The sequence below is a fragment of the Sus scrofa genome, chromosome 13, assembly GCF_000003025.6.
Source record: "Sus scrofa isolate TJ Tabasco breed Duroc chromosome 13, Sscrofa11.1, whole genome shotgun sequence".
NCBI lineage: Eukaryota > Metazoa > Chordata > Mammalia > Artiodactyla > Suidae > Sus > Sus scrofa.
In genome coordinates this window covers 137234023-137250955 of record NC_010455.5, presented here as the reverse complement: position 1 = coordinate 137250955, position 16933 = coordinate 137234023, and the positions used below count along the sequence as shown (strand labels likewise).

General features: G+C 39.8%; 1 protein-coding gene across 6 annotated transcripts in view; it reads left to right on the top strand.

The window, feature by feature from the left end:
• The window catches only part of SEC22A (SEC22 homolog A, vesicle trafficking protein), a 74909-nt gene continuing 58233 nt past the window's right edge, over nucleotides 258–16933 (top strand). For 3 of the 6 annotated variants that reach the window (XM_021070249.1, XM_021070250.1, XM_021070251.1), the window contains exons 1-2: nucleotides 364–449; nucleotides 10093–10293. In XM_021070249.1, the coding sequence (XP_020925908.1) occupies nucleotides 10112–10293 (182 nt within the window). In that variant the 5' untranslated portion in view covers nucleotides 364–449; nucleotides 10093–10111. The other 3 variants (XM_021070246.1, XM_021070247.1, XM_021070245.1) reach the window with 3 other exon arrangements.

Here is a 16933-nt window from a genome sequence, read left to right as displayed (position 1 = left end):
AAGGGGCCGCAGAAACAGTATCTGGCACTTCTTTGCCAAGGTTAGGTTCCTGCTCCTGTGTGGCGTTTTTATTCACTCACAGGGGGATTTCGCTGCTGTTCCTTCGGTGTTTGCTGTAGGGCCGCGTGAAAAACGAATTGCCTGCAGATACAGGTAGCAGGTGGGAGAGATCAGCCTTACTCGTGAGGGACAGCCTAATCTAAATTGAGTTTACGCTCCTTAGGCGCAGGAGCTTGAAAAGCTGCCAATCTGCCCTGGAGGGGGCGGGTCAGTGTGTCCTTGCCCCAGAACCTGATTGGCCTGGGCAAGCTCAAGGAACGAAGGCGGGGCTTGATCTCGCCGGGCGCCAGCCACGTTGCACGCGGGACTGCCCCGCGGAAAGGCCACTCCCCGGCCCCACAATGCAGTGCGGGTCGCGTCACTCGGAGCGGCGGGTCCCGGCTCGACAGGTACTGCCGTGCCCCTCCCAGTCCTTGTTTCTTCCTTCTCAGGGTCGCTCGAACCCCTGACGGCCCGCCGCCCCTTCGCTCTCCTCGTCGCCTGTCACAGCCCCGGCCCTCGCCCTCGGGAACACAGGCTTACTGACCCCCGGCGAGGACTAGGCTTGTGGAGTGTGGGCGGGAGCCAGGAGTCGTCCGAGCCGCAGAGCTTTGGAGGGTCGGGATCTCGGGACCTTCGTCCCCTGCAGCTTGAGGGATGCGTGGGCCCGCGTGGACGGCGGTTGCCCTTTGGCTGACCCGCGGGTGTATGGGGCAGCTTGGGCAGGGGGCCCGAGGAGGAGAGAAAGTCGCTATGGGCTGCCAGCTGTAGGGGGGCCGGGAGGTGGGCATTCAGAAACCCGGGGATCTTCCTGGGCTGTTTAGGTGACCCTGAGAGCTCGACATGACATTTCCTATTTCTTTTAGGCAAGGTGGAATTTGAACTCGTGGCTTACTTTCTTTACCTTTTGTGACATTGAATGAGCACTGAATCCAGAAATTTGGCCATGTTGGCTCATGGCAACTTTTAAGGCCCTGTTAATGGCACTTTGCGAAACGATGTGGCATAAAGGAGATCCGAGCAATTGCCTTGGCAGGTGGAAGAACCGAAATAGGAGGCTGAAACCCAGCCGGCGTTAATCTCTCTGCCAGTGAAAACAGCTTTGGCCTTTTCTCCTTCTTAGTTTCCTGGATCATCCACCTGGGGAAGTGGGAGAGCTTGAGAACCATTTCCTCCCATGCCTCTGCTGCAAAGGCAAAGCCCAGGGCTAAAGTGTCAGCCACCAGGCGGGAGATGTTGGGATCCCAGCTAACAGGTGGAACAGCCAATTTTTTGTTTTGTTTTGTTTTAAACTCTCTGAATCACATTTCAGGTTACTTGCATTTGCTTACTGCTAAGATATTAAAGAATGAGCCTATATTGAAAACAATATCTGCAGTTTCTGGGTTGTAGCTGAGTGTTTGAATCTGACATCTGTGACCATGCACTAACTTAAGGGACATCTGAGCATTTCCTGTGTTGAGAACCATGATGTTGGTTTATTGCTTTGTATGTGTTTGTGTGCATGAGTGAGTCTTTAAAAATCTAAGTATATTTTGTACTGATGTATGAACGGAGCCTAGGGGGTGACTGTGATCTTTCTGTCTATGTGTTGGAAGCCTGAATATGTTGAGAGGTAGGTAATCCCTCTAGGGTAGAGTTATGCATGAGTTTAAATATGTCACTTGCTAGTTTAGGGGTTGAATAAAATATTTTTCTACGTTTGAATATCCTCAGGTAAAATCAAACTGGTAATGTAGCTTATTGAAAAGCTTAAATGAAGTAACGTGTATGAAGTGTCTGTTAAATAGAGGGCAGTCAATACATAATAATAGAAAACACTTAATATTGCACTTTAAGTCAAAAAGGTGATGTTTCGGGTTTCTTATGTGTTCCTATGAAGTATATACCATTAATATCTTTAAAATAACACTGTGAGATAGATACTTTTGATAGCCACAATTGATAGATTGGAGTATTAAAGATAAAAAGACAAAGCCTGCCCAGTTTGGAACCAGTTTTCCAACCCAGGCAATCTGATTTCAGAGTTCATCATGCTAACTACAATATTACATTGTTTCTTAACCACAAGCTGTTATTTCAAAATGAGTAGCTAGTTTATCTGTTACTGAGTTCTTGCCCTGGTTGGATATAGGAGGAGCACAGTTGATGTAGAGATACAAGAGACTTAGGTTTAAGCACCAGTTCTGCCATGTATTAGCAGTGTGACATTGCAAAAGAGTTCCTCAGTTTCCACATTTGTAAAATGGAGTTTATACCAACGCACTCTCTATGAACTATGAGGTGTTACACAAATGGTTGACGTATTTGTGTAGGTTTTGGAGGCCCTCTTCCCAGATGTAAGTATAATGTATTCTGGAGCCTGAAGTCTTTACATACTGTGCAATACAAGCATCTGTAATAGAAATACAAAGGGCTGCTGATAGCATGGGGGCACAGGCAAAGCTGCCAAAGGGACTCTGGTTGTTCTTGATACCCTTTCCCCTTCTCTTCAAGCTATCTCCTAAGTGCCTTCCTGCTAACCTGTGGCTGTGTAGAGTCTTCTCCTTTTCACTCAATCTTGTTCATACCCTGTGCATCACAATTAGTATAGTTTTCTCCCCAAATTATTCCCCAATTCCCACAGATCTCAGCTAGCACTTTTAATAAAATAGTATGTACCCACTTTTAATAAAGTAGTATGTACCGAGGTTGTGTTTTCCCAAACATTAGTAATGTTGGATGGGTAGGATAATTTGAATGATAACCAGATGAACATTAAAAAAAATTCTCTAGGAGTTCCCGTCATGGCTCAGCAGAAATGAATCCGACTAGGAACCATGAGGTCTCGGGTTCGATTCCTGGCCTCGCTCAGTGGGTTAAGGATCCGGCATTGCCGTGAGCTATGGTGTAGGTCGCAGACGTGGCTCGGATCTGGCATTGCTATGGCTCTGGTATAGGCCAGTGACTACAGCTCTGATTAGACCCCTAGCCTGGGAACCTCCGTGTGCTGTGGGTGCAGCCCTAGAAAAAGCAGAAGAAAAAAAAAATTCTCTAGAGCCAGCTATAATGGGAAAAAAAAAAAAATCATTGTATTTTAAAAAATTCTCTAGGGAGTTCCCAGTGTGGTGCAGTGGAAATGAATCTAACTAGTATCCATGAGGATGTGGGTTTGATCCCTGGCCTTGCTAGGTGGGTTAGGGATCCAGCATTGCCGTAACTGTGGTGTAGGTCACAGATGCAACTTGGATCCCATGTTGCTGTGGCTGTGGTCTAGGCCACAGCTGTAGCTTTGATTCAACCCCTAGCCTGGGAACTTCTGTATGCTGTGGGTGCAGCCGTAAAAAAAACAAAAAACAAAACAAAACAAAAAATCTGTAGAAATTTACATACACACTTGAATGAAACAAAAGAAGTTCTCTGTGTATTTTAAGTAAATTAGGGGAGGAGCCTAACACCTCAAAACTGATTTCACAGGTACTGTTGCTAAGCATAACTAACTAACTAAATATATAAATATAGGCGTTGCCATCATGGTTACAACCTGACTGGTGTACATGAGGATGCAGGTTCAATCCCAGGCCTTGATCAGTGGATTAAGAATGTGGTGTTGCTGTGAGCTGTGGTGTAGGTCACAGACAGGGCTTGGATCCACTGTTGCTGTGGTTGTGGCATAGGCCAGCGGATATAGCACTGATTCGATCTGTAGCCTGGGAACCTGCATATGCTGCAGGTGTGGCCCTAAAAAAGAGACATTAAATAAATAAATTAACTGAGAGGCCCGTATTAGGTAAACAGTAGTACAGGAGGAATGCAAATGTGGTAAGACCTCTGAAAATAGTACTTAGATGACTAAGTTTAGGAAATAATGGACTAAAATAAAGTATGAGTGATTAACCCATTATACACTGTTTTTACCTTAAAAGAGGCATTTATGAAAGCATCTTACTGGAAAGTGAATATAAAATGTACTTATGTGTTGGATTTCGTTTACTGCTTTTTGAGAGATTGTCTCTCTTGAGACCTTGGGCCCACAGTCATTATGCTGCAAAGTTCTGAAGAAGAGATCAGCTTCTTGTTATCTTAGGTCTAAAAGTTTGCTAATTAATTACTGCTATAGGAGCTTGGCATTGTGGGAGTTTATTTTCCTCAGCCTTTACATAGATGTTTACCCTTTACATAAATGTGGATTCTAATTGGGGCTTTTTCCTCTAGCAGTTGCTGTTGGGGAAAGGGTATACAGGCCAACACTCAGATTCCGTAACAGTTTTCTGCTGCAGTCTAAAGGCATATGTTGGGAGTCCCGTCGTGGTGCGGCAGAAACAAATCCGACTAGGAACCATGAAGTTGCGAGTTCAATCCGTGGCCTCGCTGAGTGGGTTAGGATCCGGTGTTGTCTTGAGCTGTGGTGTTGGTCGCAGACTCAGCTCAGATCCAGCGTGGCTGTGGCTGTGGTGTAGGCTGGCAGCTGTAGTTCTGATTAGACCCCTAGCCTGGGAACCTCCACATGCCGCAGGTGCAGCCCTGAAAAGACAAAAGACAAAAAAAAAAAAAAAGTATATGTTATATTTTTTGTGTTAAAGATGAGGGAAAATGGACCAGTGACCTAAAAATGTATCTGTGGCCCCGATGAAACTACTACTGATCTTGAATCTCCCATGCAAGTGTTTTAATTTCTTCTTTTTCTCAGTTCCTTGGTTTTTCCAACCACCCCCTTGGCTAGACTCTTAAGGCATCCCTGTCTTCTAATCCTAGCTTGGCCTTGATGTTGACAGATTCCTTTTTCTACAACTGTAGTCCAGATAAGATTGGAATGCGTCTGTTTTTTAAGAAACTATTAAGAATTCAAAGTAAAAAAAAAAGGGGTGTATTTATTGAGTTGATAAAGGAGAGATTGCTTTTTCTAAGGGAATTGAGTTTTATCTACAAAATAATCAAGCCTTGCCCTGTGCATTGGACAGTCATCTCAGTTTCTTTCACTAGTTCACTGGTTTGGATGCTAGGTCAAATGACTCTGGAAGAAATTCAATTTTTCTCCTCAAAAAAATCTTATCTACTGATAAATAGAAGCAATTCACTAACAGTCTTTTAAGAATTTAGACAGGAAATCTCACTGCTGTGTTGTGCTTTTGGTTACAAGCCCCAGAGTGTCTATTAGGAATATGTGAAAGGCAGGTTTGCTTAACTCTAGTTTTCCAGTTGGTAAAATGGTAGGCAACATAGCTTGTGTTGTGTTTGATTTTTCCATCTGAATTCCTTGAATTCTGGACCAATGCTACTTGGTGGTAGGAACTATCTATTCCTAATGTCTGATATAGCCTCTGGCATACAGTATGTACTCAGTAAATGTTTGTTAAATGAATGGAACATATATGTTGTTATTCTTTGGCCAGTATATGTTTTAGGAAATGTGAATCATATCTTTCAAGTCATAAAAAAGAAAAGCGTAACTTTGATGATTACATGAAAGTTAGCAGCCTATAATAAAGATTATTCTTAGTATTTCTGTTGCAATCCTAGAAAAATCAGACATAAAGAATGCAGTCTAATTTTTTAAAAAATTTTTTTGCCTTTTCGAGGGCCACCCCCAAGGCATATGGAGGTTCCCTGGCTAGGGGTCTAATTGGAGCTATACCTGCCAGCCTACTTGTGGGCCACAGCAATGCCAGATCCAAGTTGCATCTGCGACCTACACCACAGCTCATGACAACGCCAGATCCTTAACCCACTAAGCAAGGCCAGGGATTGAACCTGCAACCTCATGGTTCCTAGTCAGATTCATTAACCACTGAGCCAGGAAGGGAACTCCAATGCAGTCTAGTTTTAAATACTACTAAGAATATGAATGTTTGGGAACTTTAAGTCACAACCTTGCTCTCATGTTAGTTCCCAGGAGTAGTTGTTGTATTGCTGTATATTTCTGGAAAGACAAAGTTTTATATTTAAATAATAAATGTGTGAGGGTATGAAGTAAGACATTTTTTCTAATTTCTTTTTTTTTTTTTTTTGTCTTTTGTCTTTTGTTGTTGTTGTTGTTGCTATTTCTTGGGCCGCTCCCGCAGCATATGGAGGTTCCCAGGCTAGGGGTTGAATCGGAGCTGTAGCCACCGGCCTACGCCAGAGCCACAGCAACGTGGGATCCGAGCCGCGTCTGCAACCTACACCACAGCTCACGGCAACGCCAGATCCTTAACCCACTGAGCAAGGGCAGGGACCGAACCCACAACCTCATGGTTCCTAGTTGGATTCGTTAACCACTACGCCATGACGGGAACTCCGGATCCAGCATTGTTAATGCTTTAGCTCTGGTTACAGTTGTGGCACAGGTTTGATCCCTGGCTGGGGAACTTTCACATGCCATGGATGCTGCCAAAGGGGGGAAAAATGATTTGGATATGTCATGTTGGAACTTTTGTTCAAAGGTTCCATTATGGTTAGGGCTAATTTAATTCCTGGTAGGTTTTTTTCCTTCTGAATAAATGGAGGGGTGTTCCCACTGTGGCTCAGTGGGTTTAGGACCCAACAAGTCTCAGTGAGAATTTGGGTTCCATCCCTGCTCAGTGGATTAAAGATCCCGAGTTGCCACAACCTATGGTGTAGGTCGAAGTTGTGGCTTGGATCTGTGGGGCTGTGGTGTAGGCCCGCAGCTGCAGCTGTGATTCAACCCCTAGCCCAAAGTGTGCTGCGGGTGTGGCCATAAAAAGAAAAAAAAAAAAAAAAAAAAAAACGGAGGAGAAAAATATTAAAGGGTAATGACATTAATACCTAGCTTTTCCTCTTTCTTCCTCGTGAAAAAAGGAACAAGGGAGGTAAATTTAATGCATTAGCTTTGTATTTAGATGAATTTTTATTGTTAATCAGTTAACGTCATGAATGGGCACTCAGATTTCGATTTGACACTGCAACAAAAACTAGGGACTACTGGTTTCCAAACTTGGTACCAGTAGATTTTGTCATTTTTTTGATACATTACTCACTCAGTTTTTCGTTTTTGGAGTGAGGTAATATTGTCCTAGTTGAGTTTAGCACATAAGCATTAATTTAATCTCTGAGATACAATATCTTGAAAAAAGCCTATGAAATTTTTAGCAAACTTTTCAATTTTTATCAGTTGTGCCTACTGCTAGTGAAGGAGAAGTTTTAGTGGCATTGTGTTCTGGTGGCCTGACAAGAGAGCATTATCACTTTAATTTCAGACTGTGAAAATGTTTTAATTCAGTGTTTATCAAAGTATGAGCCTTAGACAATAAACAGTACTTATCTGGGGAATTTTCTAAAAATGGAAAATTCTCAAGTCCCACTTCATGGTCAGTGGATCAGAATTTTTGGAGAGTGGGCCCAGAAGTCTGCATTTCTAAGAAAAATTCCAATGGTTTTTATAAAGGCTAAAATTTGAGAACCACTGTGTGTGTGTATTTTTATTTTATTTTATTTTATATTTTATTTTTGTCTTTTTAGGGCCGCACCCACAGCATATGGAGGTTCCCAGGCTAGGGGTCTAATCGGAGCTGTAGCTGCTGGCCTACACCAGAGCCACAGCAAATCAGATGTGAGCGACATCTGTGACCTGTACCACAGTTCATGGCAACACCGGATCCTTGACCAGTTGAGCAAGGCCAGGGATTGAACCTGCAACCTCATTGTTCCTAGTCAGATTTGTTTCTGCTGCACCACGATGGCAACTCCTTGTGTGTATTTTTTTTAATCAAAGTTTGACTGCTTACCTAATTTCTTTCAGACCTAGGCCTATGCAGTCCTTTTATCTATTTTTATAAAGCATGATTAGAATATAATAAAAGAGGTCATTATGATTTTCTTTTTGATAAAAAGATTGAGAATATTAAAACTAGTATTCCTTTAGCATTAAGATTTATTTTTTTCTGATTATAATAGGAATATGTGCCTATTGTGGAATATTATAGAAATTTAGGAAATTATAAAATGATAGCAGTTACCCATAATACTATTTCCTAGAGATAAGCATTCTAATTTTGTCATGTTTCCTTGTAGAATCTATTTCTTCATTTATCTCTCCCTTCTCTGTGTCTTTATGGAAAACATACTCATTTTTTTCTCATGAGACTATTTTTACTGAAGTATAGTTAATTTACAAGGCTGTTATAACTTCTGCTGTAGTTTCTACAACAAAGTGACCCAGACATACATATCCATTCTCTCCCATAGAGAGAGTTCTCTGTGCTGTACAGCAGGACCCCATTGTCCACTCATTCCAAATACCTCAGTGTGCATATATCATCAGTCCCAAACCCTCAGTCCATCCCTCCCATGCCTTCCCACCTGTCCCCTTTGAAACTATAAGTTTTTCAGTCTGAGAGTCTGATTCTGTTCTGCAAATAAGTTCATTTGTATCCTTTTTTTTTTTTTTTTTTTAAGATTCCACATATAGGTGGTATCATGTGATGTTTGTCTTTCACTGTCTAACTTCACTTAGTATGATAGTTTCTAGGTCAATCTATGTTGCTGCAAATGGCATTATTTCATTCTTTTTTATGGCTGAGTAATATTCCATTATATATATGTACCACATCTTCTTTATCCACTCCTCTGTTGATGGACATTTAGTTGTTTCCATGTCTTGACTGTTGTACATAGGGCTGCAATGAACATTAGGGTACATGTATCTTTTTGAATTACCGTTTTCTCTGGATAGATGCCCAGGAGGGGGATTGCTGGATGGTGTGATAGTTCTATTTTTAGTTTTTTGAGGAACTTCCATACTGTTTTCCATGGTGGTTGCACCAGTGTACATTCCCACCAATAGTGTAAGATGATTCCTTTTTCTCACCACCCTCTCCAGCATTGATTATTTGTAGACTTTCTGATGATGGCTATTCTGGCTGGTGTTAGATCATACCTCATAGTAGTTTTGACTTGCATTTCTCCAGTAATTAATGATGTTGAACATCTTTTCATGTGTTTTTTGGCCATCTGTATGTCATCTTTGGAGAAATGCCTATTTAGATCCTCTGCCCATTTTCGGATGGGGTTGTTTGGTTTTTTTTTGATATTGAGCTGCAGGAGGTGCTTATATATTTTGGAGATTAATCTCTTGTCAGTTGCTTCATTTGCAAATATTTTGTCCCATTCTGTGAGTTGTCTTTTTGTTTATGGTTTCCTTTGCTGTGCAAAACCTTTTAATTATGTCCCATTTGTTTATTTTTGTTTTTATTGTCATTACTCTAGGAGGTGGATCTAAAAAGATACTGCTGTGGTTTATGTCAAAGAGTGTTCGGCCTGTGTTTTTCTCTAAGAGTTTTATAGTGTTCGGTCTTAGGTCTTTAATCCATTTTGAGTTTATTTTTGTGTATGGTGTTAAAGAGTGCTCTAATTTCATTCTTTTGCATGCAGCTGTCCAGTTTTTCCAGCATCACTTATTGAAGAGACTTCTCCATTGTATATTCTCGCTTCCTTCGTCACAGATTAGTTGGCCATAGGTGCTTGGGTTTAACACATGCAGTTTTGATCCAGCTTTTTTTCTACGTAAAGTAGAAACGTTTTACCACATTAAACTATTTCGCAAATGTAACTTTTAGTTGCATTATATTTCATCATAGAGGTGTATCATAATTTATTTAACCATTCGCCTATTGTTGAAGTTTAGATTGTTTTCTGTTATTTCTATGAGGAAAATGTCTTTCTGTTTAAAATTTTGTCTAAATCATTATTTTCTTTAGGATAGGGCTATGTACTTAAATTTATTGTGGTCAAAGATCATAAATATTTTAAAATTCTTGTTGAATATCACTAAATTGTTTTGGGAATGGTGTTTATTCCAATATTTACTTCCACATATACCTGTGGAAATTCTGGAAAGAAGCAGGTATTTTTTTAAATTTTATTTTTGTTCATTTTTTAAAGTTTTATTGAGTATAATTTACAGTGTTGTGATAAAGCAGGTGTTTTCTTAAATAGCTAATTTGTGAAGAAAAGCATAGTATGTTATTGATTTAATTAATATGTCTTCGATTATTAGTGAGTTGCACATTTTTGCACTGTGTTTATCAGCTTTGGCTTTAATTTCATACCTAACCCAAATTGTTCATTTTGTTTTAGGTCTTCTCTGTCGGTTGAAATGTCTATGATTTTATCTGCTTCAGTCATTCGTGTCAGAGATGGACTGCCACTTTCTGCTTCAACTGACTATGAACAAGGCACAGGCATGCAGGAGTGCAGAAAGTATTTTAAGATACTCTCGAGGAAACTTGCTCAGCTTCCTGATAGATGTACACTGAAAACTGGACATTATAACATTAAGTAAGACTTCAGTTTGTTCCATTAGAATTATTTGCATTGTGGTTGTCATTTTAATGAAATTTAAATGAAATTTAAATAGAAATTAATGTTTGACTAAGAATTTGTTCAAGTCAAGAATCTTGTGGTTCTGAACTTATACTAAAAGTATTCCTCATGTCATCATCCTTTTTGCAATTTCTTTGTGTTTATGTCTGGCTTTAGCAAATTTTATAGTTTTGCAGGTCACAGTTATTGCAAAAGTTGATTGTTAGGTATTTATTGGTATTCTCACATGCCCAGAAAAACTGTAATGGAAAATATAAAAAGTCATACATGATACTTGTCCTTAAAGAACTTAAGAATTTTACATCCCAGTGAGAGGGGATAGTGCTCATTACTATTTCTTGTATGTAAAGAAAACCAAACTGGGCAGTGGGATAGAGAGTGACTTTACAGAGCTCAAGGGCCTTTCTGAGAGAGTGACATTTGAACAGAGACCTAAAGGATGCTGTGAATGAAGAGCAAGGCAGAGGTAACAGCCAGTGCAGAAGGTCTTCAGTACAGATCAAGGGATGGAAAGAAAACCAAGAGGATGAAGCAATATAGACAATTGATAGAGTGACAGAGGTGAGACTAGAAAGGTAGGAATAGGACAGGTTACATAGGGCCTTCTAGGCTGTGATAAGGAGTTTGGATTGAGCCTAATGTAATAGGAAACCATTGGAGAGCTTTAAGATGGGGAGTTATGTAGTCTGATTTTGGTTTTGAGTAGATCATCCTAGCTGCTCTCTGGAGAATGGGCTCTAGGGGAGAAAGAGTGGAGGCAGCGAGGTCATTTAGGAGATACTTAAGAGAAGTTTAGGTAGAGGTGATGGCTTGTAACTTAAAATGAGGGTGATAATGATGAGAAGGGCTTGGATGTGGGCTATAGTTTGGGAGTAGTACCAACAAATTTTCCTAATGGATTGAAATGGAATGTGTGGGAGAGGGAATAATTAAGAGTTACCTCTGTATTTTTTTGGCCTAAAGAATGTCCATAATTACTTGGATAAGGGGACTGAAATGTGCAAGACTGGAGAATGTGTGTTTCACTGGTAAAAATCAAGAGTTCTTTTTGGACTATTAACTCTGAGATGTCAGTTAGACATCCCAGCGGCACTTTGAGGCAGGCAGTTGGATGTATAAGTCTGAAGTTTAGTGAAGAGAAGAACAGATGCGGAGATAGATTTGGAGGTCAGCTTACAGTTTATAATTAAAATCATAGGAATAGGGGAAGTTCTCTTGTCGCTCAGTGGGTTAAGGATCCAGCATTATCACTGTAGCAGCTTGGTTCACCATTGTGGTTTGGGTTCAGTCCCTGGCCCAGGAACTTTCTTATGCCATGGGTGTAGCCAAAAAAAATCATAGGAATAGATGAGACTACCTCAGAGAGCATACACATGAAACAGTTAGAGAATAACGAACTCCTGAGCAGTTTGATACTGACTGTGCCTACAGTGGGAAATCAGCTAAGAACAAGATTGATATGGGATATAATAAGGAGAGGGCGTTATTACAGAGAAGAGAGGAGCCATGTCCTGAAGAATTAGTAAGATTTGGCTAAAGCAGAGAGGAGGGCATTCCAGGTGTAGGGAGGAGGCAGAACAAGTCAAGAATGTGTCTTAGATGGTTAGGTGCATTAACCTGCTTGTCCTGGTACTGTGAATGATGATTCAAGGATAGTTATGGAAAATGTGAGATGATTAGTGTGGGGCCAGATCCTGGATTTCCCTGAAAGTTCAGATTGAGGGATATCCCTTTGATGATGTAATAGGTTACAGGAAACTGTCACTGTAGGTTTGAGGGAAGTGACTTGATAAAAAGTAATGCTAGAGTGAAATATAGAGTGAAATGGAAAGTCTGAAGAGAGGAGAGAAGCCAACTTATTGTTAGGGCCTGAACTAGTAAGATAAAGTGCAAATGAAAAAGAAAACGCCAACCAGAAAGACACTTCAGAGGAAGAAGTGGTAAAACCTAATAAGCTCAAACACCAGAAATGAAGAGAAGGAGGGGACAGAAAATGTCTCGGAATTGGATAGATTGAGATCTTTGGAAAGGGTTGCTTAAAGAGGCAGAGGGTGAAGCTCCATTTTGAGCATTTTAATTAAGGTTTTGACAAGATGGTCCAGTTGGGGTGGGATAGAGATTTTGGAATCATTCACTTGGAATTGAAAGTGTGAGGGTAGAAATGCTCACTGCGTTTCTGAGAGGTTCAGAATAGAACTTTAGGGAAGGTCTATATTTACTTGGGTCACGTGGAATAATGAGCAGTTTTGTCTTTAATTGGGCTTTCTGAGAGTTTTAAATGGAAAATGTGGTGATGGTCATGGTGGTTAAAATATATCTAAAATAATGTCTTCGCTTTTATTTTTTGAAGAAAAAGCCTGAAACATTCTAATATTGAACAGTCAGGCTCTTTTAGTGCCCGAGGTTATTATTCTGAGTTTCAGTTTTTGTTGTATAGTGCTATAAACAGATTATCAACATTACATAAGATCGCCTTGAATATATATTAATTCTGACCAATATCTTGGACTTAAAAAAAAAAAAAACCTTTTGCACATATTTTTTGTTCTTCTATCTTACTGTCTTTAGAATGTAGTAAAATTTTAACCCCCCCAATGCTGTTTAATTGTTGTAGATTTTGTATTATTTATTTGTACTCTATGTTATTCCACAAAGGATGTGAGGCAAGTTAAAAAAAAAAGTTTAAGTTTCTTATGGTTCACTGGGTTTAGAATCTGACTGTAGCGGCTTAGGTTGCTGTGGAGGCTTGAGTTTGATCTGCGGCCCAGCACAGGGGGTTATAAAGAATCTGGCGTTACTACAGCTGTAGCTCGGATTCAGTCTCTGGTCCAGGAACTTCTATATGACATGGCTGCAGCCATAAATATATATATATATATATATATTTTTTTTTTTTTTTTTTTTTTTTTTCAGGAGTTCAGGTAAGAGAATCAGATGAAGGAAAAAATAAAGATAGAATAATAAACTGAAGTAACATTTCCTTCTGGAGATGCAAACTATATAATCTGTTCCTTTTTTAGAAAAGGGCTACAAATATTGTTCTGAACTTCCCTGGGGTCAAAACAAAGGGGATAATGGGTCATTTATAGAATTCACAGTATCCACTGGATAAAAACATTGCTTTTCATGTTACTGAAATCTGATGTATGTACATAAAAGAGAGACAGTATTTGGATAGCATCCTTCCACCAGCCATAACAATGAGATTTTTATGATTTTTCTTGTAATATTCCTTAATGTAAGCAAATGGCTTGATGCAAAAAATAATTTTATGAGCAAGTTTAGGAGTGGGATGAATCAGCACAGGTCTAATCAGCCTGATCTAAGAATATCATTTAGAAATGTCTAAAGGAGTAAATAGATTACATGGCCCTCAGAATCACACATAGTGTGTTATTTTTGTAGCCAAGTTTTTTAAAAAAGATTGAAGAACGGAATTTTTTTTAGTTTCTTAAAGCATCTGGATTTCATATATTTTCTATAATTGATTAGAAGTGGTGTTAATTGGATTCTAGTTTATTGAAGTTTTTATTCTGTATGAGAGTAAATTTAGCCTGAAATATTAGAAAATTGGTAATTTGTATGTTAATTTGACCTACTTAAGATTCTCATATGATACCTCTTTTTCTGACCACCATGAATTTGTCAGATAAACGCATAGATCTGCAGTAGTAGTATTGTAGCGCAGCATGAAACTGACACCAGTCTGCTTTCGTAGCCATGTGTCTAATGCTTTTCTTTCTTCTAAAGCTTGGCTTATAGCCTACATCTTTTGAATCACCTCTGCCTCATTAGTATTATTTAATTTCTCTAGTGATCTCATTTCTTCACAAATCATCTGTAGAATTTGTTAACTGACTTATTCATCATTTTTTTCTTATTTAAAATTTTTTAAAATTTCTAGATCAGCTCTCTATAACAAGACTGTAACTCCTCAAGATAATTAATCTGCCCTGGCTTATATTATTTTTGATTCCTCATCTCAGCATTGTGGTTTTAAAATTTATACAGAAATTGAGATGCTCTTTGCTGAGTATCACTGAGAAGCAAAATTAAGTTTATAATTATGTACTTAAGTCAGTTGTTACCTCACATTAAATTCTGCTTGAATAGGTAGAGGAAGACCAGAGTTTTAAGAAAAAAAAAAATAGGTAACATTTAAAATTCCTTTAATTTTCTTCCCTTATGGACTTGGGAAAATGATGAACTTCATCAGATTGTAGTAGCTGGATGCTTCAGTTCAGCTAATGGAGCACCTCTGTGGAGTCTGGCTTGTGCTGGCACAATGCTTTGCACATATAGTAGCTGCTGTATGAGGGTTGTTTGTTTGTGGGGTGTGGTAACATTCAAAGTGCCATGGAGTTAAGTATTCATTTTCTCCAAAATTCTTCAACTGGACTTATTTATTTATTTTTTTTTTTGTCTTTGTTGTTGCTGTTGTTGTTGTTGCTATTTCTTGGGCCGCTCCCGCGGCATATGGAGGTTCCCAGGCCAGGGGTCCAATCGGAGCTGCAGCCACTGGCCTACGCCAGAGCCACAGCAACGCGGGATCCGAGCCGCGTCTGCAACCTACACCACAGCTCACGGCAACGCCAGATCGTTAACCCACTGAGCAAGGGCAGGGACCGAACCCGCAACCTCATGGTTCATAGTCGGATTCGTCAACCACTGCACCACGATGGGAACTCCAACTGGACTTATTGATTGGAGAGTGGGGGCTGCGTAATCCAGTTTTGTGATTTCTTTTCACATTACATAGTGACATTTTAATTCTGTGTATAAAATTTTAAGGAAATCATCTGTTTCATTAATTGAAGCATACTTTCCTTAAATTGTAATGAACGTTTAATATATGCACTTATGTTACTACTTAGGAAACAAAAATGACTAAAGCAATAATTATGAACCATATGGAAATTAAGTTTTGTCTTATTAAATCTTAAAACTTTAAGATTGGTTTAGGTCTTTAAAAATTAATAGTTGTACATTTTGAGGTCTTTTTAAATGTTGAAGCACTAATCTTAATTAAAAGACAAACCATTTGGGAGGTCAGTCATGCTCTATTGTTAGTTTTAGTGCAAGAAATAAATTTCCTAGTTCTTTCGCAGAAAATTCATTTGAGGTCTTATAATGGCTGTGAGCTTTGCAGGTTCTCCCTTTACCTAAGGAGTCACTTCCCCAAACTGCTACCTTTAGCCAGGAATGCTCTTTTAGACTTACTGCCTTTTGGATTTTGTTTCTTTTCTTTTTCTTTCTTTCTTTCTTTCTTTTTTTTAGTGAGCCACACCTGGGCCATTTGGAAGTTCCCAGGCTAGGGGTCAAATCGGAGCTGTAGCTGCTGGCCTACACCACAGCCACAGCAACAGCAACTCAGGATCTGAGCCTTGTCTGTGACCTACATCACAGCTCATGACAATGCCAGATCCTTAACTCACTGAGCAAGGCCAGGGATCGAACCCGCATCCTCATGGATACTAGTCAGGTTTTTCATTCACTGGGCAATGGGAGCTCCCTGGTTTTTGTTTCTAACTTTCCTTTCACTTGGTGGTGGTATTTTCTGATTACAGGAGTAACAGCTTCAACAATGACCCAGTTACTAAGTGCCTGCAATCGCCAGGCACTCCACTTAGCATTAAATTTTACAGCAGTTCTGTGAATGGCTTTTACATAGAGCTCTTCCCCAATGCCAAGGGCAGAAACACAACTTACACCAGCATACACAGAAAAAGCGTGTTGTGAAAGGTAGACCAGCTTCTGTGTTGGCTGGAGCCAGGGACTCAGATATTATCAAGAATCTTTTCTCTCATTTTTCCAGTCGTTTCTTTTGCAGATGAATATTCTGCACATGTTGGAAACACTGTACAGGTAGTTCCAGGCTTCCTTTACTCCAACTGGGCAATATGCTTTGTCCATGTTTCAAGAAAAGGATTTTAATTGGCCTCGCTGTGTCATGGCTCACTTCTGGAGTAATACTGTGGTTAGGGGGCTGAGGTACACTGAATTGGCCTGGCCTGGATTACATGCCCACCAATTTGATGGGCAACTTTATCAAAGCTGAAAAGAATAGGTAATGGGGCTGGAGATAGTTCCCCAAAGGGAAGGAGAGAAGAATGCTGGGCAGATGGCTCTTATATTATCCCCACCCCTCTTTTACAGATGAGGCAACCGAGACTTAGGGATGTAAAGAAACTTGTTCAAAGTCACAAAGCTAATAAGTGGTGTATCTGACATACAGTCTTTTGGCTTCAGCATTCACATTGCTCTTACCTTCTTTCTTGACGGGTGCATTCCTCATTCTCCTAATTCTTTTCATTTTATGGAAAGAGAAATCAGGTAGAGAATTAAGTGAAATGACCGTCCCTTTTTTTTTTGTTGTTTGAGAAATGATAAGGATCAGAGTATGTGTGAAGTCTAAAATTGATAAGAAAACATTGTTTCATTGGAGATAGCTATTTGAGGGGGAAGGGGATGGGGCAGTGGAATTCAACCCACCAGTAGCTACCAGACCACTTGGAAGAAGAAGATATCCTGTGTTTTGTCTCATTAATAGCATCATGCTACTTTTCTGCTGTTTAATAGGGTAAAATCCACAGCT